General features: G+C 42.9%; 1 protein-coding gene across 8 annotated transcripts in view; it reads left to right on the top strand.

The window, feature by feature from the left end:
- The window catches only part of TM6SF1 (transmembrane 6 superfamily member 1), an 85,511-nt gene that overhangs the window by 40,247 nt on the left and 18,742 nt on the right, over positions 1 to 26,522 (top strand). For 3 of the 8 annotated variants that reach the window (XM_068275359.1, XM_068275353.1, XM_068275351.1), the window contains exons 2-4: positions 6,258 to 6,361; positions 12,394 to 12,491; positions 19,249 to 19,352. In XM_068275359.1, the coding sequence (XP_068131460.1) occupies positions 6,258 to 6,361; positions 12,394 to 12,491; positions 19,249 to 19,352 (306 nt within the window). Of the gene's footprint in view, positions 1 to 3,267; positions 3,367 to 6,257; positions 6,362 to 12,393; positions 12,492 to 19,248; positions 19,353 to 20,814; positions 21,199 to 26,522 lie in introns of those variants that run through there. The other 5 variants (XM_068275358.1, XM_068275356.1, XM_068275360.1 and 2 more) reach the window with 4 other exon arrangements.

Below are 26,522 nucleotides of genomic sequence, written 5' to 3'. Positions count from 1 at the left end.
TCTGTACTGTGAAAATCTTAAATAAATAAACATACCAGACTGTTTGCTGTCTTCTCCTAGCCCCCTCTGTGACATTTTCGGCACTCCCCGCTGCTTACTTGGTGATAATATCACTGTTTTATTCATTATTTTTGTAAACAATGAAGATGGCCGCCAAACAGGAAATACATCATCAGAGCAGGTGCCTGTTTGCAGTGGCTCCTCTCAAGCCTGACTTGACTGCTGGAATGTTACTCCCTGTGTTGCCTTAACTGCTTGTCTGGGCTTTGAACTGATCTTTCTGCACTCACAGCTGTTCACAAGGTCACAGCTCTGTCACAATGGGACGCTGCGGAGCTGCATCATAAAATTTGATAACGCAACTTACCGCACTGCAATAAAAAGTCTATGCGACGTTTGCATTAAAACATGTTGCATTATGGAAACGCACTGCTGCAGTGCGTTACATCTAAACACACACACGTTACCAGGTACAGGAAAGCATACTTTTCATTGACTGTATGCTTTATTGTACCTACTTTATGTGACGGTAACACAGTGTTAATCTGCGTTACCACTTTTTTGTTGCATTGCGGTGTAAAGTTGCGCAACGTCCCACTGTGAACCTAGCCTTAATGTTTATTTTGATTACAAGAGAATGTTTTCAGATGCTTGTTTTCATAATCTTTCCCTAAACTGATTAACTGAATTTTTTGATTGACATTTATTTAGCAAAATTTAAGAGCTCATTTTTGCTACGTGTGCGTGTATGATTTGAAAACTCCAAGTGTCATCCAGAATTTACATGGTGAGAGGTTATCTATCATGCTTAACCTTTCCAAATTCTTGTTCTGAGACATTGAACATATTTGCCATGCAAGTAGACTGGCAGGACCAGAGCAGTACCCAGCAGCATTCTGGTGATGACAGTTCACTGGAACAATGTGACAATGTGATACTGGCCTCATCACAGGACTATGTAGCCTGCCTACTTGGGGCCTGGCTGCGTCTTCCCTTTTGAGTAATAATTTGGGGGCAGCTTTTAGTATCTAAGTTATCAACATGTGGCATAAGTACCCAAAGTATACATAAGGTGGGTTTAGGGGCTCACAAACGTGTCAGTTTATTTATGCTTTAATTAATACTCATATACAATTCTGCAGCACCGCAAAAAAATATAGCTATACTGTATGTGTGTTAAGGAGTACCTGAGATAATTATACTGACAACAAGGTAAGTTAAGATGCCCATTTATTTCCATCATTATAATCTTTGGGGCTGTAAAATTAAATAATATAGGAGGTCTGTCAATAACTATTCACACTCTGTTGCTAAAATGTATCAAAGTTACACAAAAAGAACATAGGGATGTATGCACTAAACTGCATTAAGCAGAATGACGTGCATAAAGTCTTCCGCATGATGAGTATAGTGTAATGCATTGCATGTAATGTATTGCATTTTGCTCCACTCTTTGTGCAGTAAGTCTTTATTCTGATTGATGTAGTTTAGTGCCCCACAGACAGATAAACATAGTCCTCGTGCCTTTCAAGAGCTCAGTGTTCCAAAAGTTTATTTATGTCCTCAGAAAAAAACATTTTTGTTCTCTGCATACCCCTTTTCTCTCACATGCTGTCCATGAGGAACTGACTTCTACTTTAAGCTGGTTGCACACCTGGGGCTTGATTCACTAAACCGTGATAACTCATAGCACGGCCGTGCTAGCGTTTTTGCGCGCAACCGTGAACTTTCATGCGCAATTGCGTGCGAAAATTCACATTGCACGCAAAAACGCTGGCGCGGCCATGCTATGAGTTAGCACGGTTTAGTGAATCAAGCCCTAGGTGCATTGCATGCAGATTTGTCCCTGCTGCAAATAGTGCTGACAGGAAAATCTGCATGCCCCTCCCTCCGAACGTACTGCGCAGAAATTATGTCAGAGATCGTAGACGTCTTAAGTCATTTGCACACTTTCACACCGGAAGTACGTCTACGCGATTCTGACAGTATGCATATGCACAGCTAGCACAACAATCAATAAAGATTGCGGTACCATTGACTTCAATGCAATTGTGTGCTGTGTGGTACCACCCAGCAACGCCCTGCAGCCTCTGCATCGCTCTAACCACTTCCATCGCGCTGCGGGTACAGTGGCCTGTTTCACTGACATTAATGGCCAGAGCGGCAGGGGGGAGTACCGCGACGCGCTAGTTTGAAAGTGGCCTTAAACAACCTAAACTAAACTGTCCTTCACTTGATCTCATCACTGCAATGTTCTACATACCTAAATAGCATTTTTCTAAAAGCGCAAAATCATCTCACTGAACAGAGATGACATTTCACAATAAATAAAAAAAAATACTTTAAAATAATAGTTTTAAAATTACTTTAAAAAAAATTAGGGTTGCTATAGCAGTCTAATAAGTGTTGATATTACACAAAAATGGAGAAAAAAGATCTCACAACGCACCAGATTGTCAGGATATATAAACATAATCTTTATTGGTATCAAAAAGAGCACATATTAGATCAATGGGTATAAAACCACAATTATCACAATGACTTACATAAGGTAGGGAGACAAGAACAATCCAAAAAGATAATAAAAATACCCTGTAATAAGGGTAGGGTGGCCGCGGAACAATAGTGTATATGCGGTATGGGGCCAGCAATAAAATGTAATGTAAGAGGTATAGGCGGAGCCAATCCCTCAACGCTCAAGCAAAGGTACAAAGAGTGTATAGTAGTGAAAAATATATATAAGTGCATCTATGTTATTCAAAAACAAATAAATCAATTAGTTTATATAATATAAGCAAGTTACAGCAATAGGTAAAGTGCATAAGTAAAGACACCATCCATAAACATGGACCTGGTTATACACAGTAAAGTACTGACACAACAAACAGTCCCAAGAACAAGCATGAATACGCTGGACCAGCCAGCTAGAAAAGGAAACAATGTATCAGCGATGCAAGAGCGTGAGGCTGCCGCCGATATTACCTGCTGGTAACCCCAATACAGTGCGCCAATAAAGTCGCAGCCACCCGACAGAGGGTCTGACACATGTGTCGTCGGCCGACTGATGGCTTCCTCAGAGACCACGCCCCCGCTGCATCTCTCACATCCGGTTAAATACTAAAACGACTAGCCATCATAGAGAGGAAGGGGAAGTGCTGCGTGGCCACGCAGCTTCATTCATTGACAGAGCGGCACCGCATTGCTTTAGCAACACGGTCGACACTACGTCAGTAAAGGGGAAAGTTGTAAAGGCTTAATGCGAGCATTGCGAGAGAGTTAACCAGGAAAAGGAGCAGAGTGCACAGCTGGAAGTACCCACCAATTCCAATAAATGTACACATGACTTTAAACACAATAGTAATCAATGTAAGCAAAACATGATTAGGCACAAATATATTATAGAAAATATATATATCCATTAGAGAGCGAGTAGCCGGAGGTCCAAATCCAATGAGTGTGGGGAAGGAATCAACAGACCGAATGATCATGTCCCAGATATGGTGCCATCTTGTGGATGAAATCTGCAATACAGATAATTTGTGGAGAAGACAATACATATGAATAAAAATATATATATATGTATATATCTATGGATTCTGGGGAGAAATGCTGTGGATGCATCAGAGAGAGAACACACTTCAAGCAATTATGTGTCAAAAAATAAGATAAGGGGAATGTAGAAATGTAGGAGACAGACTCACGGCTGTCAACTACATAAATATAGATAGACAAGAACGGCTGAGAGGAGAATTCAGAAAGTGATTAGTAATGGTGAGGTGACTATGAGGACAAGTAGTACACTCATAAAAAATTTCAGACTCACGGCTGACTATAGCATGAGATATGTGACAGACTTACGGCTGGACATATCTCGGATTGGGAAAAATATAGTTGTGTGATGAAGCGGAGTGAAAAAAACACTAACACAAAATAATATATGTGACAAAGCCTGTGTAACCCAAGTGAGAAACAAGTGTGACCATAATATGGGTGGAGAGTGGGGAGGGGAGGAGAAGAGGAGGTGGGGAGGGGGGTGGGAAGAAGGGGGTGGAAGGAGGAAGGCAAACAAGAGGGGGAGGAGGAAGGGGGGGGGGGGGGTAAGGGACCAAGTCCAAGGGGTGGGTCGTGAGACTAAGATCCACCATGCAATTAACTAAGAAAGGAAAAGTTCTCATTAATACCTGTTGGTGAAAGGGTCTTTAAATTGTGTATCCATCTGGTTTCTTTGCGTAGCAATTGGGTAACAACGTCTCCACCACGTGAGGATTGACTGATTTTTTCCAGACCACAGATTTTCCAACCCTGAGTACGGCCATCATGTTTCTGAAGGGCATGTAGGGCAACCGGAGTTAGAGTTTTATTGTCATCATAATCTCTTTGTGCTAATCTGATAGTTGAGAAGTGTTTCTGTATTCACTTTTTTAAAGCGTTTTTTGTTTGTCCCACATATTTCAGACCACAGCGGAATTCCATCAGATCTATAACCCCTGAAGTGTTTATGTAATAATTGATGGTACATTCTTTCCTCCCTTCTGAGTCCCATACTGATTTGGTAACCCTCATATTCTGACAGATGTTACAGGTTCCACACGGATAGCTACCTTTGTATATTGTTTTACGTCTAGGAGTGCTGACAATATTACTTCTACATACTCTGTCACCTATAGTGGGGGCCTTTCTTGGTAAAATACTTGGTCTCTGTGGTATGTATTGCTTCAAAACGGAATCGTTCATGAGACTGTCCTAATGTTTATTTAATGTTTGATTAATCTCTGACCAACTATTGTTATATCTGGTGATTAGACAGAGAAGTGGTTGTGTCCTAGACTTCCGTTGATTCAAAAGCGAATTCCTATTGGCATCTCTGGCTATTCTTCCAGCTTTTTGATTACATGATTGGGGTATCCCCTAGTCTGGAATCTATTCTGCAAAAGAGCTGCTTCTAGTTCAAAATCTATTTCCTGTGAGCAATTCCTTTTTATTTGCAAAAATTGGCCCACTGGAATACTATTTTGAAGTGATCATGTGTGAAAGGAATTGTAATGCAGCAGACTGTTTACTGCCATTTGTTTTCTGTATAATGTGGTCTGTATCTCACCATTCCCATCGAGTGAAATCTTCAGGCCCAAAAAATTCACCTCTTTAAAGCAGGTGCAGCTGTGAAGCGAAGATTCAAGGCATTATTATTCAGTTTGTTAATGAATTCTTGTAAATAATCTAGGGGTCCAGAAAAAGAGCACATTGGCCTCAATTCACTAAGCTTATCTCCTGTCTTTAATAATGTTTCTATAGTTATCACCATGGTGATAAGGCATGTAGTATTCAGGAAACATTTTACCTCAGGCAAACCTAAAGTTAACTCTTCTGTCTTTAAAGTGAACCAGAGACGAAGCACCCTTGTGTATTTTACCATAGAAATCAGTGGGAACATTAGAGAAAACATTTACCATGCTCTCTGTTCCATCCTCACTGCTAAAAGTGTCTGTTATCTAGCTGAGATAAGAATCCCGGACTGAGCATTGATTCTGGCTTTGCTATAATGACTCAGCTATAATGATTCCTGAGCAAAGCCAGCAGGGGGCAGGCTTGGACTTGAAGACAGCAAAGAACACAGTCTCAGCTATAATTATTCTGTAGCAAAGCCAGACCGACTGCTTAGTCGGGATTCTTATCTTAGAGGTGATAACAGGCAAATTAAACAGAGAACAATGTAACAAAGAGCAGATTAGGTGTTTACTGTCATGTTCCCACTGATTTATAAGGTAAAATACATGAGGTTGCTTCATCTCTGGTTCTCTTTAAAAGGCATTTTATGACAAGTTATGAAAATATCACCTGGGAGAAAATTCAGGTGAAAAATATAATTGCATATGGGCTCAGCTGTCTCTGGTTTTAATGCTGTGGCTGGTCAGTGTAAGTCAGGAATATAACATGATGCAGGCACACTGTGGTGTTAAACATGAGATACGTCACTAATGACATTTATAGCATCAACTCCATAGGGAACGTAGAGAGCCAAGTGTACTCTTCTGAACTTGGTCACACTGTTGTCTCTACAGACAAGTATGAAATGCATTTATAACTCTGGTCTTGCTCTTGGATACACCTTACATATCTAACTGTGATGCTAGTAAGCGCTGTGTGAAATTCAGTTAGAAGATCATGTTAAAATGAAAAATGCATCTCCTATTAACCAGTATTGTCTATAACAACAATGTAAATGTTGTTTTATTTATAAGATGTTTTACATTTTCCAGTTCTTGGCCAGTTACACTTGCTGCTACTGTGATTTTGCTGTTTGTTGCATTATTATCCCGTCTGCTGGTCATTCAGAAACCACCTAAAGATCCTCTGTTTTATGGTATGTATACACATTAAACACATGTACACTTGTAGCACCGGTCTCCTTTGTTACAGAACTTTTATTGCCTCCCCACTCTGTCCTCACCATTGCCATCATTCTTCTCCTAGCATACTACGTATGTCTAAATATATAACGGTTCTGAAGCATTAATAGATCAGCTACTCAATGAACTCACTGGGAATGATTTGATAAAGGAGGTGCACCATATTGCCCTTTTACATTGAGGAATTCAAAAACAAAACAGGAACATGCACTTGGTTTCTAAAGTGAACCTGTGCAGAAGTTCGGAGCAAAAAGACAAGAGGGAAGCTTTGGATGGTTTTGAGGCTTCCGAGGTTCTCCTTGCTCCTGCTGCTGCTCGCTGGGACCCTCCAGGAGATCCAGGCTGCACTTCTCTACAAGCACCTGCGTGAGCATGGCCACGCCAGCAGTGTAGCATGGAGTGCTCACTGCGCAGGGGTGACTGTACTCAGTAGCGCCACAAAGCTCATGCTTGAAGAGCAGCATGGCCCCGATCAGAGTTTGAGCAGGGGAGGGAAACAGTTTGCTAAGGATTACCACTTTTAAAAGTAGATACACGTCATCATTACCAGCATAGCACCAACAAAGATATATTACTGCAGTTGAAGTAGGGCCCCAATGCAGTTGCAACCTCTCCATTTCCTACTGTTAGGGCACTGCCCCAAGGTAGGTATAACCTATAACAATATAAAAAGCAAAGGACCAACATAATGGATGTGTTTCTTTTTTTTCTTTTTTTTATTCAGAGAAAATGAAATATTTTTATTATTTTTAGATTTTTTTTTTCAATTTTCTAAAATTAAAAAAATGAAATTTCTTGGTATTGACCAGGACAGTTGAGATAGAGGGTGTGGAGCTTTGCTGCCTTAACAATACCAGTTCCACATGTTTTTTGACATGGGGGTACTTTTGTCAAGGGCAATGGAGGTAATTCAGAAGGTATGGGTAATAACTGAGTAAATAATAAAATAACAAATAGAAGGGTGTCTTTTGAAGACCCCTTCTTTAGTCACACCACCTATGGTTAAGCAGACAAAAAAATGACACAAAGTAAAAATGTTTTAACTGAAATAAAACCGATACATGTTTTTAAAATCAATTGTATTACTTTCCCTGTATGGGATGAGGGGGCTCTGGGAGAAGGTTTTGTTGAAACCCTTACATGGCAGTGTTGAGAACAATATGATTTAGCATGCTAGGGATGTGCGGATTGGGATTGGATTGGAGGAGACTATGCCATTGGCCACTCTATCTGCGTCAAGGCTCCTTTTAAATATAATGTGATTTTGAATTTAAACAGCAATTTAAGTAGTGAATTGATTAAAAAAGTAGGAACTGTGGTTGCCAGAAGTATGATTGCTACTAAATGCAGGGCCGGATTACCGACCAGGCAACAAAACCAGTCGCTTGGGGCCCCATTTAGAGTCAAAGGGGCTCCATCAGCACATAAACCAGCCCTCGCCATCCTGTCAGCAGTGGCTAGATGGTAAATTAAATTAAAGGGACTCTGAGCAGTGCAGTAACTATGGAAAGATGCATATCATTTTAAAGCTCTCTTTCTCCTCTTTCCAATGATATATAAACCGCCACCCTATGCCTTTTAGTTTTCGCTATTTTCACGATCAAAATCTCAGCCACGGCAATTTCGATTGAGAAAATAGCAAAAACTAAAAGGCATAGGGTGGAAGTTTATCTATCATTGGAAAGAGGAGAAAGAGAGCTTCAAAATGATATGCATCTTTCCATAGTTACATTGTATTACACAGGACGACTTTTCTCCAAAGTCGGCAGCTCGATTCAGCACAATGCAATGAAATATAAGGAACCCAGGGGGATATAATTACAAACATCATGCTGGTAGGTGTGAGGATGTAATTAATTAGTTGTGGGTATGCTTAAAGGCATACCCACAGGCACTGCCCGGAGTCCCTTTAAGGGCTCTGCCTCTGACACAGGAGACCAGGGTTCGAATCTCGGCTCTGCCTGTTCAGTAAGCCAGCAACTATTCAGTAGGAGACCTTAGGCAAGTCTCTCTAACACTGCTACTGCCTATAGGGCGCGTCCTAGTGGCTGCAGCTCTGGCACTTTGAGTCCGCCAGGAGAAAAGCGCGATATGTTATTTGTCTTGTCTTGTCAAATGATGCCGTGCGCTGCTGATTGTCTTCAGAGCCAGACTCTCCTCCTAGGTCCCCCTCCTGCTACTCTGTGCTCTGCCACTGCCCACTCCTCCCTCCCTTCCCACAGAGAACTACAGCTGCAGCAAGAATTATAGCAGCAGATGGCAAACGCTCACTCACCTATCCATGATCCAAGCGATAGAGATCCCGTCATCTGAAACCCATCTGTCTCTTCTACAGTGCAGCCGCTCACTCTAAACTTCCAGATTCTCAGATCAGACAGGAAGTAGGAAGTAGTAATAGTAGTAGTAACAGAGCGGCAGCACTCTATAGGAGACAGATGGGCTCCGGATGACGGGACCTCTACTGCTTGGATCGCAATAGGTGAATGTGAGTCATCTGGTACTGTCATTCTCCCCCGCAGCGGCTGCCTTCTCTGCTGGACTATCGTATTCACTGGGATGGAGGCTGCATGGTGGCTGTCTAGTTTGGGAGGAAATCGGTTGTTCGGTGGTGGGGGTGGTTATGTAATTCTGTCTGGGGAACGGCTTCCGGTTTGGCGGTGTCCAGAGCTTTCTGTTATTGCCAGGCTGGAGATGCAGAGAGAAAGTGCTGCTGCTGTGATATCTGGCGCCCTCTTCACAGGGGTGCCCCAGCCTGAGTGCAAATGTCCCAGCCATTCATCTCTCACTCTACATTTTGCCGCTGCTATTCCCTGCATTGTGCACCCACAGAGGAAAGCGGGATGTTGCCCATAGCAACCAGTAGCTCGGCTGCCCCGGTGTGTGCGGCATGTTGCTGTGCAGCTGCGTCTTCTGATTCTATTACGACATGATAGGGGGGGGGGCCCAAATCAGTTACTTTGCTTAGGGCCCCATTTAGCCTTAATCCGGCTCTGACTAAATGGAAGGATAAAAAAGTTCACCTTCGTTAGAGGAATGGATTGAGCGAATGGATATAGTGTGTGAGGGAGATATACAAGCTGTAGAGAGACTAGAAAACAATCAGTTGAAGAATATATGGCGTCAATTAATCAATGGAAATGGAGGATAGGAAGATATAGAAAGATTTAGGAAGATATTGGAAGGTCAAGAAACAAAGATGTGAATGATAAGATGAAATGTTGAGTGAAAGTGGATGTATCTTTTATGGGTGAAATGAGAATTATTATTATTATTTATTATTATTATTATTGATTCATAAAGCGCCACCATATTCCGTGGCGCTGTACAAAGTAAGAAACAAACATGGGGTACATAATAATACGGACAATGGTGTACACCAAAATACAAGATACATAATTAGTGACAAAATACAAAGAATGATACAAAAACGAATTATAGAATTGGTAATGGCAGTGGTAAAATTAACATGATGAATAAAATGTATAATGGTTATCAAGAAACAAAAGGGGAGAGAACCCTGCCCTTGCAAGCTTACAATCTAAAGGAATGTAAGATGGATGATTATGGTTGCATAAATGACAAAAAACTGATGGATGTTAGAATATGAGTTTTTTGGTGTTTTTTTTAGACCTAGGAATACTCTCTTATCCCTGTCTTCTCCCTTTTTTATCTGTGTGTATCATTTTTTATATGTAGGATAAACCTTCTCATGTTATATGATGAGATAAGATTTTTTACAGAGATTCCTATCTTCGTTTGATCATCTCTTTGCTTTTTTTCTTTCTTCATCAGGTGATTTAGGGATTAAGCATAAAAATAAAAAATGGACAATGATGCAACTGAAGCCCAAAGCCACAGGAGCACTGCGATGAAGTGCATTTCATAGGCTGGGCAAAAACTGAGCTGAGGTCCAAAAAAAAAAAAAAAATAATGTGAGCACCATATCCATGATTCAGAGCAATGCTTAGTGAAGCATAGGGAAACATGTCCATGTACTAAAAGCTGCTGATGGACAGTGCGTGATGTAACCACTTCCCACTCCACAATAATGATTGCAGGTCTACACTAAGCTGGAGAATTTATTTAGGCAATCCTAAGGCTCAGTCAGTCAGGCCCATAGTGGCATCTTTAGGACATTTTGGCATATTACACTTAATTCAGCTTAAAGGATACCTGTTACCAACTTCCCCCAAAAAGTTAGATATTATGCACACGTAATAATAGGGAAGGTCCTGTATCACTTAGAGCTTTCCCGGTTCTCTCATCGCACCCCTCGTTCCATCGTTTGTCTTTACTGTAAAAGAAGTCATTGGGTCTGCTCGGAAGCCTATGGAAGTACTCAGGTCCCTCACATTTGCTTGGTCTAAAAAATAAGATGCCCACTAATGATACAATCTTGATTGAATGTTACAATCTTACAACATCTGTGTAATATGAGCGACTACCTAAAGTATTCATTTAAATTATATTCAGTCAGTTTACACTTCTACTATACAGATTTGGTAAGTTAACACAATCATAATTGTGTCATTAGTGGGCAAATTTAGACTTACAATTTGACCTTCTTTAGTAGTTCTAGATGTCAATTAACGGCCCAAGGCTTTGTAAAGCTCTACACAATAACGTCATCAGTTGAAAGCCTTTGTTCTTTATGTTCCTTCAAGAATGATACCTCACAACGCAACAAGTTTTCTGACTTGTCTCCCCTTATTTATGTAAAGCCTAAAGCATACACTTGCAATCATAAAATAAGAAAAGGAATACCAGACTTTATTTCATTCTGAACAACTTCTGCTTGCTGTGCTCTTAAAAAAGTATTTTAATAGTATGTGTTAACCTGATAACTAGATTAGACATGGTAACTCATGAAAACAGGTTAATGCTCCAGGGCCAATGTGTTTTGTTGCTGTTTGTTTTTCTATATGCAAGTGGATAACTTTCTTAGTTATCTTTCACAATCCATGTGGGAGCCATATGTTGTTGAACCAGTTCTGATAAGAGCTGGTCTTGGCTCGGTCTACACTGGGGCCGGATCAAAAACAGCCAGCCGATGCAAACAGTTCAGGATTTGCTCTGATGATCCGCTGAGGCCCTTTTAGAGTCCATAATGTATGTGTTTACATTATAGGCTTCTAATGGAAACACATTCACTTATCCGGAAAAAAGGTGCAACGGGACTTCGCATTTTTGCCTACATTGGATCCAATGGATCCATTGCAAACATATATGTGTAAACAGTTCCTACTAATAGCATGAGATCCATTGGCACATCCATTTACTGAACCATTGCCAATCTGTAAAACAGACAATTGTCTGTTTGGGTTGCAGTGTAAACCAGTCATCATCCAGCCTCAGAGTGAAGCTCCCAGCTATCCTTGCATAGCCTTCTAACTTGTTGGGTTTGTTTTGAACATCTTTCTCCCATTGTAAATGATGTAATGATCCAGCCTGTAATGGCTCACTTAAATATCATTGGAATTTTTTTTTTTACTCTGTGGAATGGTGGCCCAGTTATATAAGAGGAGATGGGTACAGAAAGTGTGTTGCATCAACACAGGGCAGCTAAAGCATATACTAGTATCCTTGGGTCATGTAATTTTAAATTATGCTCATTATTTGCCCGTGCCTAAATTGCTCGTGACCACAATGATTTTTATAGCCAAGTTGAACTGTGAGCATTGCATAGTTCCTTTTCTCCATCTGCTTTACAAATACCATGATTTCTCTTTGTAGCCAGGACCAATTTTCCCTTTGAAGAGGGGCCACTGCTGAATGTGGTCACTTGGGGGAGGGGCAGAAGGACAGATGTATATTGTAATTCCATATAAAGAACATATAAAGATAGCAGTAGGATTATGTTGGGTAAAAGGTACCCTATGGTAAATATTGGATTCAGGTTCATTTTAAAAGTTATATTTAGAATACCATCATGAAAGCTTCCTTTACTAACGTTGACCAGCAATTTTTTTCTTTGTTTCTTTTCTAGTATATGCAGTGTTTGCTTTTACCAGTGTGGTGGGTCTTATCATTGGCCTTGAACAAGACGGAATTATTGATGGTTTTATGAGCCTTTACTTAAAAGAGGTAATAAAAGTTAATTGAGTTCACAAGTAGAAAGAAAACTTAAAGTGAGAGGAATAGGTAGGACACAGTTACTGACAGACCTCTAAAAATGGTCATTGGCTGTAGTGCTAAACCTCTGCCTTTAAGGCCCCTTTTACACATATAGTGTTAGATACACTCCCCTGTTGTAAGGGCAATAAAAGTATATGAAGGCTTACATACTTACGTGATGCGTCACACTGTGCCGGAAGTAGCAATCCCATCACAAAGTCATCCGTGTGTTCCACATGATCTACCCCACCGCAGGATTGTGCAGTAATGCAGGTCTATGGCATCGCAGTATGTGTAAACGACTGCAGCACAGTGTGGTGCACATGCCCAGACCGACGGGAATCCCAGTGATGTACTTCCTGTCCAGCAGGGAGTATGTCACTGAGCGAGAGGCGTGTCTGTATCACTCGGCGCACACTGCCGCAGGGTCATATTAGTACTGATTCGTGGGGTGCAGTGATCTCATGACAGGGTCCCCTGCCACAGGGTCGCCACACCGCACAAGTGTAAAAGCAGCCTGAAGCACGCCTAAACTGAGAGGGATATGAAGGCTGACATATTTATTGCCTTTCAAACAATGCAAATTGCCTGGCTGTCCTGCTGATCCTCTTATTTTAAGGCAGCTTTCACACTTCTCTGTCAGTTTTCTGTGTGGGGTTTTCTGCATGTGTTTTCTGCACACCGTGTGTGTTTGAATCATTGAATGTGGGAAAATGTGTGTTTCACGAGATGTCCGTTGTCCGGCCAGAACAAGAGACCTACAGCAGGACATAAGGAAGATTATGTTGTTGGATCATTTATAGTAGACTGATAACATACTGAATGTTTTAAAGGCAGTGTGGTTGTTTTGTACACAGGTTGGCAAGTGCTATGGACAGGTTTAACAACAGCTTTGCACATTACATTTAAAACTTATCTTTGGATCTTCTCTTGTATGATGCAGGTTAAAGGGACTCCAAGGTCAAAATAAATAAGAAAATGGTACTCACCTGGGGCTTTCTGCAGCCCAGCGTAGGTCGGGACGTCCCACGGCAGCCTCCTGGCTCTTCTCCCAGGGTCTGTCCATATATGGCTGTCCGGCGACACTGGGCCGAGTGTCGGGCTCCTCCTTCCATATATGTCATAGCTGACGTCACAAGCCGGCCGCCTTGCGTCATCACGGCGGCTGGCGTGACAGTACTGTCCGTACTGTCACGCTGGCCGCCGTGATGACGCGAGGCGGCCGGCGTGTGACGTCAGCTATGACATATATACGGAAGAAGGAGCCCGACACTCGGCCCAATGTCGCGGGGGAGCCGCCGAACAGCCATATATGGACAGGCCTTGGGAGAAGAGCCAGGAGGCCTCCGTGGGACGTCCCAACCTACACTGGGCTGCAGAAAGCCCCAGGTGAGTACTATTTTCTTATTTATTTTGACCTCGGAGTCCCTTTAAAGAACTGCCTCTTCTTAGGAAATCCTATAATAATATTTTAATCCATCCTCCAGCTTTCCCTGGCAAGTCTGCTCACATAAAGCTTGCAGACTCTGTATGGATTAATATACTGTAATTGTGTTTCTAAATCCTGAGTGGAAAATATTTTCGCACATTCGCAGCAGATTAAAGATTAATGTTTTCACAAATATTAAACATAAAGCAGTCCTGTTTTTACATCTTTGTTAATCAGTTATTTACCACAAAACATTTCCTTTTGTGCAGATGTACTTACAGCATGAATTAAGTTCTGTAATTCTATAAATATATTTTCACTTTCATGTTTGAGAACTGCGGACTTATACTTTGAGATTGCTAAACCCTTTTCAAAGTTCTGTAACTCATATCAAGTCTGTGAGGAATAAATCAGTGTAAATATACTTCTTCAAGGCATACTAGTCCTATATAATAAAACCCCATGTGTCCCCACGTCATCTTCCTGTCCCTGTTTCCGTGTGTTTTGGCTACTGCGCATGTGTAGCCATTGGGACAGGAGGAGGACGGGGCAGAAGGGGTGGGCATGTGTGCGCGCGGTTGTGTGTGTGCAATGCCAGCGCGGTGGCGTGCACACGCACGTCCGCACAGCATGCGCGGCTTATGCGGCAAGAGCCTGTCGCCACTTTTTAAACGGGCGTTAGGCTTAGTAAGGGAGGTGTTAATGAAAGAGAGGGGGCTATAGTACATGAATTATATATGTGAAAGAGGGGGCTACATGTGGAATGGGAGGGGCATTGCTGCACATGAAAGGGGAGCCCCAACATATTTTGCCTAGGGGCACACAAAGTATGAATTTGGCCCTTTAGTAGTAGTAGTAGTGGGTCACTGCCTCCCTCTATAGTAGTAAGGCTGTGTAGTATAGACACTGACTGCTGTCTGCAACACTGGCTGCTGTCACAAGAGAGTCCTGGCAAGTCCCCATAGGACTTGTCTACCAACATTGTCATTCCTCATGTGATAACTGCATAGTTTCAGTATTGTTATGCAGGCCAGCCAATTATGCCACCAGGGAGCCAGAAGAGGGTATGGTTTACACAGGAGGGGAGTGACAAAGGTGGACACAGGTGTGACAAAGGGCATGAGGAGGCAAGCAGGAGTGGGAGGAGGCATGGTGGGTTTTCAAACCAGCAAGTGCAACCAAATATTAAGACTCCCTGGTTCTTTGCAGAGCCTTGTCAGTAAGAGCATCCTGAGCTACTACGGTGCCAAGGCAGTGCAGTATATAGTATATAACCATATAGCCTGCTGAGCTAGCAAGGCAGTATAGTATACAGTATAGTCACCTGTATGGTCACACAAACCTCTGCAGGTTTGCTTTAAGTTCTCACAGAACATCCTTCAGCCAGGAAGTCCATAAACTTTTGACGAGAGTCAAAAAATTAGAAGAAAGGAAACTAACTGGTATCTAACCTATTCAGTTCTTCCTTCCTTCCTTCCATTCTTTCTGTCATTAATTTGGCACACTCACAGAAAGATGATAGTGTTTATTCAGTGCACTGGCAAACCCAGGTCACTGTGCTGGACCTACTCCCAAGGAGAAAGTCAAGGAATATAGACCATGATAACAGGTACTCTTCTCTTTTCTCCTCTAATACACTGGCAGTCTTTGTAAAGCCAAAGTTTATGTATGCAAGGTTATTCCATAGCTTACACAAAGCTAATTAATGTAAGGCCTGGCAACCTATCCACCCACGAATCAGTCTCAATGTCCCAATCTACCTCCGCCGTCTTCGCCTTGTGTGGCGCATCCCCGCTTGAACGGGAGGTGAGAGACAACACCTACCCGACTTCGGTTACACCCAGGCCTTTAGGGCGCAAGATATTGGGGCTGAATGCAGGGTGGGTATAGATAGATCACCAACACCAAACACAAGAAACAAAAGCAGAGTCCAATAACAGTCCCGGGTCATACACAGGTATCCGAGATTTGCAGTACAGAAGGAGCAGGCAAGAGAGTAGTCGAGAGTTTCCGGGGTCAGTTCAGGCAGCGAGCAAGGAAGGTCCAAAATCAGGCAGAGGTCAAAAAGCCAAGTAATCCAATAAAGAATAGTTTTCCAACCAGGATACACGCACCCAGCAGCTAGACAAGCTAACGCTATCACGGGCAATAACAGGAAGCACTCAGCAGACTTATATACTACATGCAACCAATCAGTGGCCAGCCACATGCACACAACAGCCAATCACACGCAGGCATAAATCAGATGACAGTGAGATCAGCTGAAACAGATGACCACAACAGGTCAGCTGACCCACCCAATGCTGACCAGCAAAGCTTTCTGAGAGTATTAACCATAGCACAGTGGACAAGCTCACCACCTTTGATGTGGGAGACCAGGGTTCAATCCTAGGCAGGGTCAAAACCTATAATTTTGTATTATTAAAATAAACCCCTGCTAAGTGTCAGCTGACTGTACCTCAATCGTCGCCTCAGACCATACTGCGGCCGAGAGGAGCGGATCCTTACAATTAAAAACTGGGGCCAGGAGTTCTGCTTTAATTCTTTATTTTATTTTTTTTAATTGACCAAAAGCTTCATTGACATATATAACAATAACAATACAAAAGTAGAGTGCATATATCCAGCATAATAGGAGTCAATTCATAAAAGGCTGCACAAAAAAAGTATCTGGTAGGGAAAATACCGCATTTGGTGTTTTAGACTTTTGTGTGCTAATTCATAAACATTTTCACAGGTGCAATAGAAGTGTGGTAGATTACCGAAGTCCAACTGTTGGTAACAGCAGGAGAGTAGTTGTCTGTGTTGTTACATGCTGTTCTCTGTGCAGAGACAGCATTACAATATAAGAGGCATCCCAACTTCCCTTTAGATGTGCATGTTTTGTTATACTGCCTCTGCTTGCCCTGAATCTGCTCTGAATCTATTAGTCTTTCTTAACATTCTATTCAATTGCCACAGCTTAGAAAAACTTGAAGAAACTTTACACATGCCATGCCTAGGTGATTTTCACTTCCAGCTCCTATGTATCATTCGCACAGGAACTCAAGAGGTTAAACAGCCGGAGGAATTCTGGAGAAGCCTGTTTGGTTCCTATCACTCTGCTGCTGCCTCAGGGGAGATCTCACTGCTTCTGCTTGTGAGTCGGCTCCCAGCACAGTCCTGTACAGACTTCGAAGAACTCTTATCACCACTTCAAAGCACACAGTATTTTTTCCATGGTTTTACCGCCTGTTCTAATCCTCATGAATTGACATTTACTGACATTTGTTGAGGTATTTACCACACAAGTCAGTAATTTAACTCACTGCTCAGTAATTTCAGCTTTTCATGCAGTAACAGCCTTTATGAATTGACATTCTCCTAAGTGCTCTGTAAAGTCAGTTATTTTCTGCATTACCGAATGCGGTAATGCTTTATGAATTGACCCCATAGTACAAGACATTGTGCACATCAGATTATTACTCTATAATATTAGTACATACAATGGGAATGTAAAGAGGGCAGAAGTGAGAGGAAAGAATAGGAAGGAGAAAGCTCAGGGGAATAATGGCATATAGGGGAGAAAGTAAGAGGAGAGTGGGAGAAAATAGAAGGAAGGCACAAAGGGGACAACCAACATATATAAGAAGAAAACATTCTATGTCACTGAAAATATTAGCAGTTAACTTTGACTACCCAATGGCCCTGCTTTCATTATTTAACATGCAATGGAATATAAGCACTGGAAATGGGTTTGCATAGGCATGGTTCTCATTAATCGTCTATTTCAAATGACAACAGTCTAGCATTTGTACGAAGCTGAGGATAACATTATGTGTGTGGTCTAGATTTAGGTCGTAGATCTACTTTAGAGCACTATAAAATTTCCATTCAAAAGGTCATAAAATACGAAGTCACTGTGCTAAGAACTTCAGCAGTAACCCAAAAACGGCACACAAATGTAGATAAATGCATTGGTATTTTACATAAATGTATGCACAGAAATTAAACATTTGTCGTCATTAGGTAACATTGTGGTTATTGCCTTTCTAAATGAAACTTTAAAATGTAAAATCTGAAAATGTGGACCTTTTTCAATGCTCTAGCAGTGTGCATGTCACTCCTCTGTAATAAGCAAGGCGGCTAGTGGAGTCGTTATTCAGTCACATCTAATCTGCATACTAATTCTGGGTCAGCGAGTCAGAACATACTCAAGACCCATTTCTGGGAGTATTTTGTATGCATTTAATAGCACCCTATTTTACTATTGTATTCATAGGATTACTTCAATTCTTTTAGCTATCATTGGGCCATCATGTGACTTGAGAGACAACTATTTTAAAGTCAATCATGAGGAAATGATCAAATGATCAGACAGCCTGAAAAAAAAACCATTTCCAGAATAAATTAATAATAATTCTTTAGGAGTTAAGGTTAGACACTGGAGGGGGGTGTTAAAGTGAACCAGAGACGTTTTAAACTAAAAGTTTTATACATACCTGGGGCTTCCTCCAGCCCCATGCGCACGGATCGCTCCCACACCGCCGTCCTCAGTCTTCTGTATCGCTGGTACTGGGTCCCGTAACTTTAGCCAGTCGTGGCCAGTCTGCGAGAGAAGTGCGCCCTCTACGTATCCCTTCCAGCAGCGCACTTCCCTTGTGTGGGACAGCAGCGTGGGAGCGATCTGTGCGCATGGGGCTGGAGGAAGCCCCGGGTACTGTATGTATAAAACTTTTAGTTTAAAATGTCTCCTTAATGTTTCCTTTAAGGTTGGGCACCACCAGAGTGGTTGAGGTAAGGCACCACCAGGGGGGTACTAGGGTTAGGCATGTTCTGTGTTAGGGTAGGGTTAGGTTAGGTTATAGTAAAATATTGGTCAAGATTACAGATATTTGACTATCATAACTAAGAAGTCAAACATGTGTAATTCTATGAATGGGTGCCTTTTTTTCCACATTAATGCATGTATATGATGTATATTATAGCATCCATATACTCCATCAGTCAAGCAGAGAATACCAGTATAAGACAGCCTGCATAGCCTTAGAAGAATCACCATTTGGTTTATCCTATGTGAAATTCCTTTATACTGCCATTGATGATTGTAAAGTCATTAGTCCACAAAACATGAATCAGAAGTCCACAAAACTGCACAAGCACAATACTCAATCAGTACAAGCACAATACTTTTGTAAGTATGTGAATAGAGTACATAAGGAAGGATTACATTGTCCCTCAGTAATTGTTTGAAGCTAATATTATATACAGAACATATTTTTCAAATAAAATATTAATGATCATAATATTGTTTTCCAGACAGAGCCATATCTGAACACAGCTCATGGTCACATGATCTGCTACTGGGATGGGACTGCTCATTATCTCATGTATTTACTGATGGTGGCGGCCATCGCTTGGGAGTAAGTGGATTTATTACAAAAAATATGTTGATAACCAGTGGCGTAGCTAAGGAGCTGTGGGGCCCAATGCAAGTTTTACAATGGGGCCCCCCAAGCACTCTATACATAACAATTGATACGGCACACCAAAACCTGCCAATGGCAACTACAGTGTCAGAGGTGCAAAAAGGGGATGGGGAACAGCTTGTTATTGATTACCACATTCAAAGTATCTATAGAAGTGATTATTATGAGCACAGGACCAATAGAGAGCTATTACTGTAGTTGAGGGAGGGCCCTTCGGGGGGCCCTCTGGCCCAAGGGCCCCGATGCGGTTGCAAACTCTGCAACCCCTATTGCTATGTCCCAGCTGATAATCCTATATAATAAAACCCTACTGCCTCTGAGTCCTGTGTCCCTGTGAGTGTCCCATCTGCTCTCTGCGCATGTGCAGGGACGCAGAGACAGTGAGGGGGAGTGACATGAGCCGCACGGCCAAGGGGCGGGCGGACGGGCGTGCGCATGCGGCAGGCACATGCGCAATGAAGACCTAGCCCGTTTTTAAACGGGCTTAGGTCCACTACTAATAGTAATAATATGGTAATTGAAATAAGCAATCCATACATCTATAAACCCTTATAACAGTGAGTATCATCCTGATTCACAACTCCCTGCCTTAACTGATTGCTAACACTGTTTAATTTTCTACAAAAACTGTAATAATAAGTGCTCACCCCAGCCTCTAGCCGCTGTGTCAGGATAAAACCTGCAGCAGGTTATTTCTTAAAAGGAAGGTCCAGGCAAAATAAAAAAAATGAGTTTCACTTACCTGGGGCTTCTACTAGCCCCCTGCAGCCATCCTGTGCCCTCGTAGTCACTCACTTCTGCTCCAGTCCCCCGCTGGCAGCTTGCCGACCTCGGAGGTCGGCGGGACGCATTGCGTACATTTTTACGCATTCCCGCTAGTGCAGGAACAATAACACATACATTTTTATGCATTACTGGTTCAATGCGTAAAAATGTACGCATTGAACCAGTAATGCGTAAAAATGTATGTGGTAATGTTCCTGCACTAACGGGAATGCGTAAAAATGTACGCAATGCGGCCCACCGACCTCCGAGGTCAGCAAGCTGCCAGCGGGGGACTGGAGCAGCAGTGAGTGACTACGAGGGCACAGGATGGCTGCATGGGGCTGGTAGAAGCCCCAGGTAAGTGAAACTCATGGGCGTCCGCACATATGGCAAAATGGGGCAGACGCCGCCCCCTGGCCAGCTGCTGCCCCCCCCCTAGCCACCCGAAACCGGAAGTATCCAGCCGCCTGTCAAAGACAGCTCTCAGGGGTACAGTCACTCTCCCTGGGTGGCTGGATGATCAGCCATAGCGGGTAGGGGCGGGCGGCTGTGCTGCTGGATCCGTAATAATTGGATGGGCCGGCAGCTGTGGGCTGGGCGTGATTCTGAGCTAAGGGCCAATCGGAAGCTGCTGTTTCTGTGTTGGGCTACAACAATATGGCGGCGCACAGTTGCAGGGACGGAAGCAGCTCTCTCGGGGGTGACAGTTGAAGCAGCACACTGACCAGGATGGGAAAGCTGCCTACAGCAGCCAGTTGTCCACGGAGGCTGAGTGATGACAGGGCTTCCAGGGCTATTCAGCATCCCAGGCTCGCCTTGCTGACACAGCTGAGGAGGTGAGAGAAGACTGCACAGCAGGGGCTCTAGATGCTATCACAGCGTGCTGGCTTTCCTGTACACGCCCCCCTCCTCCACTATCCTCCTGCAATCTCAGAATCCCCCGACTGAATGTAACACAATGGAGCCTCAAAGTCACACTCTCCTGCACTGGATGAGGCTACAAAACAGTCTACAGGTACAACAGTGTGCTGCTGGACAAATGGCCTTTTAAAAAAAACTGGTGTATGTGTTTGTATATATGTGTGTGTTTTTGTGAATGCACATTGATATGGAGCTGTGTATGCAGTATGTGTGGTGTGGGTGGTTTGTAAGGTGTGTGTCTGTGTGGTGTATGTGATGTGTGTGGTTTTTGCAGTGTGCGGTATTTGCAGTGTGTATGGTGTAAGCAGTTTGTATGTATGTGTGTGTTTTTGCCTGAGTGAATGCACATTGATATGGAGCTGTGTGCAGTTTGTGCAGTGTGTGGGGTGAGCAGTTTGTGCAGTGTGTTCTTTGTGTGGTATTTGTGGTGTAAGCGGTTTGTGGTATGTGGTGTGTTCAGTATGTGTGGTGTGGGCAGTTTGTGAGGTGTGTGGTGTATGTGATGTGTGTGGTATTTGCAGTGTGTATGGTGTAAGCAGTTTGTGCGGTGCGGTGTGCAGTATGTGTTTGGTTTGTGCAGTGTGGTGTATGTGATGTGTGCGGTATTTGCACTGTGTATGATGTAAGCAGTTGGTGCGGTGTGGTGTGCAGTATGTGTTTAGTTTGTGTAGTGTGTGTGGTGTATGTGATGTGTGTGGTATTTGCAGTGTGTATGGTGTAAGCAGCTTGTGCGGTGTGGTGTGCAGTATGTGTTTGTGCTGTGTGTGTGGTATTTGCAGTGTGTATGGTGTAAGAAGTTTGTGCGGTGCGCTGTGCAGTATGTGTTTGGTTTGTGCAGTGTGTGGTGTATGTGAATATGTGTGGTATTTGCAGTGTGTATGGTGTAAGAAGTTTGTGCGGTGCGCTGTGCAGTATGTGTTTGGTTTGTGCAGTGTGTGGTGTATGTGATGTGTGTGTGTGTGTGTGTGTGTGTGTGTGGTATTTGTAGTGTGTATGGTGTAAGCAGTTTGTGCGGTGTGCGGTGTGGTGTGCAGTATGTGTTTGGTTTGTGCAGTGTGGTGTATGTAATGTGTGCGGTATTTGCAGTGTGTATAGTGTAAGCAGTTTGTGCGGTGCGGTGTGGTGTGGAGTATGTGCTTGGTTTGTGCGGTGTGTGTGGTATTTGCAGTGTGTATGGTGTAAGAAGTTTGTGCGGTGTGCTGTGCAGTATGTGTTTGGTTTGTGCAGTGTGTGGTGTATGTGATGTGTGTGGTATTCGTAGCGTGTATGGTGTAAGCAGTTGGTGCGGTGTGGTGTGCAGTATGTGTTTGCTTTGTGCAGTGTGTGGTGTATGTGATGTGTGTGGTATTTGCATTGTGTATCGTGTAAGCAGTTTGTGCGGTGCGGTATGTGTTTGCTTTGTGCAGTGTGTGTGGTGTATGTGATGTGTGTGGTATATGCAGTGTGTATGGTGTAAGCAGTTTGTGCGCTATGTGTTTGGTTTGTGCAGTGTGTGTGTATGTGATGTGTGTGTGTGTGTGGTATTTGCAGTGTGTATGGTGTAAGCAGTTTGCGCTATGGTGTTTGGTTTGTGCAGTGTGTGTGTGTGTGGTATTTGCGGTGTGTGGTAGGCCTGAACGATTTTAGGAAAAAATTGAATTGAGCGATTTCTGTCTGAAATTGCGATTTCGATTCTAGTCACGATTTCCTTCAAATCAAGCTTTGTTCCCCCTCTGTCCCCCTGTATCTCTTTGTGTCCCCTTTGCCTCTTTATGCCTCCTCTGGGTCTCTCTCTTGCCCCCTTTGTGTCTCTGTGCCCGCTCTGTTTCTCTCTCTGTCTCTCTGTGCCTCCTCTGTCCTCCAAGCTGCATCAGTTCTGGACATAGCTTCAAGCACGAGTCCAGCGATGCCCGTCTATCCACTTCGCCTCCTGCCGGTTCTAATGCACGGAATACTTCCTGTATGTCATGTGACATAGAGTAACCCAGAGTTTTGCTAAGCACCAGAGCTGGCAGATGATGATAGAGGACGGAGAGCGTTGGACTCGAGCGGTAGGTATGTCCAAGGCTGCGGGCCGCACGCGCCGGGACTTTGGGGAGGTTTGAAGCCATTTCTTCAAATTCCCCATGTGGAAATTATGTGATCGCGATAATTGTCACTTTGACGATTCCGAAATTGTGATGTTGGTGATCACGATTTTGGTTTAAATTCGATTTATCTTTCAGCCCTAGTGTGTGGTGTGTGCTGCATTGCTGCCTGTGTAAACAAACATGTTTTTGGAATCCTCTGACTAGCACTGGTCTGCTCTTCAGCCGTAGCTCGTCCTGTGCACATTTGGTTTTTGTTATCCTTGTTATATTTTTGACCTTGCTACAGCGCTTGTGTAGCAGATTTGACATTTGGTTTTTTAGCCGCTGATGTGATGTAACTGATCATATTTTAATATTTACTGCAGGAGATCTAGTTGGTGTGGGAATGCTCCTGCTACTGCTCAGAATGCTCCTGCCAAATATTTATTGTGGCAATATTTTTTGTAGAAAAGGGGGCTTCATCTAACATTTTGCTGGGTAGGCCCACTTCCACCACTTCTAAGTTCGTGTACCCATGACCACGCCCCACCCATGACCACGCCCATGTTCTGTTGCATGGACACACCCATTTTTCGGCGCGGCGCGCTACGCGCGCCGCATTGCTTCGCCCCCCCCCTCACTTTTGCCCCCCCCTGGAAAATTTTCTGCGGACGCCCATGGTGAAACTCATTTTTTTATTTTGCTTGAACCTTCCCTTTAAATCTTAACTCTATCTGCTGAGAGGTTGCTGAGCTGTCCAGGACTGCATGAGTGCTAAAGACATCAAAAGCGGCACCAAAACCAGGGCTCAGCCACACTGGAAATATCTAATTTATTGTATCTTATAGCATTCACTTGGTCTGTATGCTGACACTAGCATTCACTCCTATAGCTCTGCATTTGTCATATGTTACACATTGACATTACCTGCAGAGTGTTGTATTTATTTACACCTTGTTTTTGGCGTCATACAATTCCTTAAAGTAGAACTGAAGTGAGAGGGATATGGAGGCTGCTATATTTATTTCCTTTTAAGCAATGCCAGTTGTCTGGTTATCGTGCTGCCCCTCTGTCTCTAATACTTTTAGCCACAGCCCCTGAACAAGCATATGAAGATCAGGTGTTTCTGACATTATTGTCAGATCTGACAAGATTATCTGCATGCTTGTTTCTGGTGTTATTCAGACACTACTGCAGAGACATAGATCAGCAGAGCTGCCAGGCAACTGGTATAGTTTAAAAGGAAATAAATATGGCAGCCACCGTATTCTTCTCACTTCAGTTGCCCTTTAATACTTGTTGCGCTGCAGCCTTATGGTTAATTTTGCTTTTTTGACTGACACACTTTTCCTTTTTTTTTTTTTTTTTTTTTAGTAAATGCATTCCACATGTACATGTGTCTTATGGTTTCCCACAACCGGTCATTTAACTGCACTGGGCCATTATTCTTTATTTGTGTAATGCCTGGGGGGTTATACTTTGACCACCCAGAGCAACTAGGCTGGTAGCTGAATAATGGAAGAGGCTACACAGGTTGCCCAGAACAACTGCAGCTCTGGGCTTCCGATATCACTACAAATAAGACACAATGGCAGCGCATGTTTATGAACTGTGTTCTATTGCTTGTCCAGTTTATTTTTTTTTCATTATCCCATGTATTGCCATTATGGTTGGAACCAGGCACAACGTTTCAGGCCTCTCCCCCTTCTTCAGATGCACTGTCAGAGTCAAGCCGTGGTTTGGGTTTGTTTGTGGTGAACAGTTTCAGGAGTGGTGGATACTCTTTTCACTTGAGAAGCTTCAATATCATCTGTTTATCAAACCTCGGATTTTGGCCTCGATTCATCAAGACTTATCGAATTGGTTAACGACAGTTAGGTAAAATACCGAATTCGTTAAGTTGATTTCAGGATTCATCAAATTTATCTACAGCTGTTAGCGAGCATTCAGTAATAATTCGGTAATCATTCGGTAATGATGCGTTAAAACGGAAGAAAGTGCAATTCATGAAAACGAAAGTGGGTGTGGTTTTGCGTTACATTTAGGATTAGTTATCTCCTTCACTGCTCTCTCGTTATTCCTGTCAGATCATTGCTAACAGAGAAGATGGAGCCATTTAAAGTGGTTATGTATCAGCTGAGAGTGATTCAAAGGTGCAGAAGGGCAAGAATAAGGTCTAGAACTATATCAATTTGCAAGAGAATAGATTTATTTGCTATACCAGGACTTAGGAAAATTGTATACTTACCTATCGGTAATTTTCCTTTCCTGGTAGTCTCCATGTCAGCATACTCATGGGCAAAGTCCCTCCCCTTTTGCCCCAGTAGGATGTCCAAAGATGTTAAAAGCTATGCCCCACCCCATACTGCCATTCACGTAACTAGAACGAGCCGACAGCATAGGGTGGGACCGTATGCTGACATGGAGACTACCAGGAAAGGAAAATTACCGATAGGTAAGTATACAATTTTCCTAATTCCCTGGTATCTCCATGTCAGCATACTCATGGGCAATAACTAGACCAAACAATAGGGTGGGATGCAAAAACAGAAAATAATTTTAATCAAATCGAGACACATACAAGCTTAATCATACTGCAGAGGCAACAGTGGAGGAAATAACTTTCTTTCCAAATTCCACACATGACAGCAAGGCTGGATCTACACAATAATGCTTTAAAAAGGTATGTCCAGAGGCCCAATTTGCTGCTCTGCAGATTGTGGACAATGCCACCTTACCCGCTTTAGCCCAAGAAGAAGACATGCTTCTTGTCGAATGGGCTACTATTTCCTGCGGCGGTTCAAGGCCTTTAGCCTTGTATGCGCTCTGAATTAAAGAGACTATCCATCTTGCTATCGTTCTCGTTGACGCTGACTTGCCTTTCCTGTAACCACTAGGAATTACAAAGAGTCTCTCTGACTGACGAATATCCCTAGTTTTTTCGAGATAAAGTTTTACTGTAGATGGTACATCTAGCTGGTGTAACAGGGATTGATCTTCCTGAGTTCTGAAACTAGGCAAAGTCCACTCCTGGTTCAGATGATAGGGTGTCGACACTTTGGGAAGAAAAGACTGAACTGGATGGAGAACCAACCGATCGTCATACAAAACTAGATAAGGCTCTCTGTATCCTAGGGCCTGGATTTCCGACACCCTTCTGCCAGACGTTATGGCGATTAGAAATACGGCTTTTAAGGTCAATTCGTACAACGTCAATGGTTTTTCCGAGGATAAACTAGTCTCCAGGTAATGCAACACAATGGGGAGATCCCACTTCGGAAATTTGGGTTTAAAAGGTGGCCTCATCTTGATTGCTGCTTTAAAAAATTGCCTTATCAAGGTATGAGTTGACCAAGACACCCCAGATATG

Source organism: Hyperolius riggenbachi, chromosome 3, assembly GCF_040937935.1.
Source record: "Hyperolius riggenbachi isolate aHypRig1 chromosome 3, aHypRig1.pri, whole genome shotgun sequence".
Lineage (NCBI taxonomy): Eukaryota > Metazoa > Chordata > Amphibia > Anura > Hyperoliidae > Hyperolius > Hyperolius riggenbachi.
The sequence above is the reverse complement of the archived record's forward strand: the minus strand, read 5'-3'. Positions and strand labels throughout refer to the sequence as shown.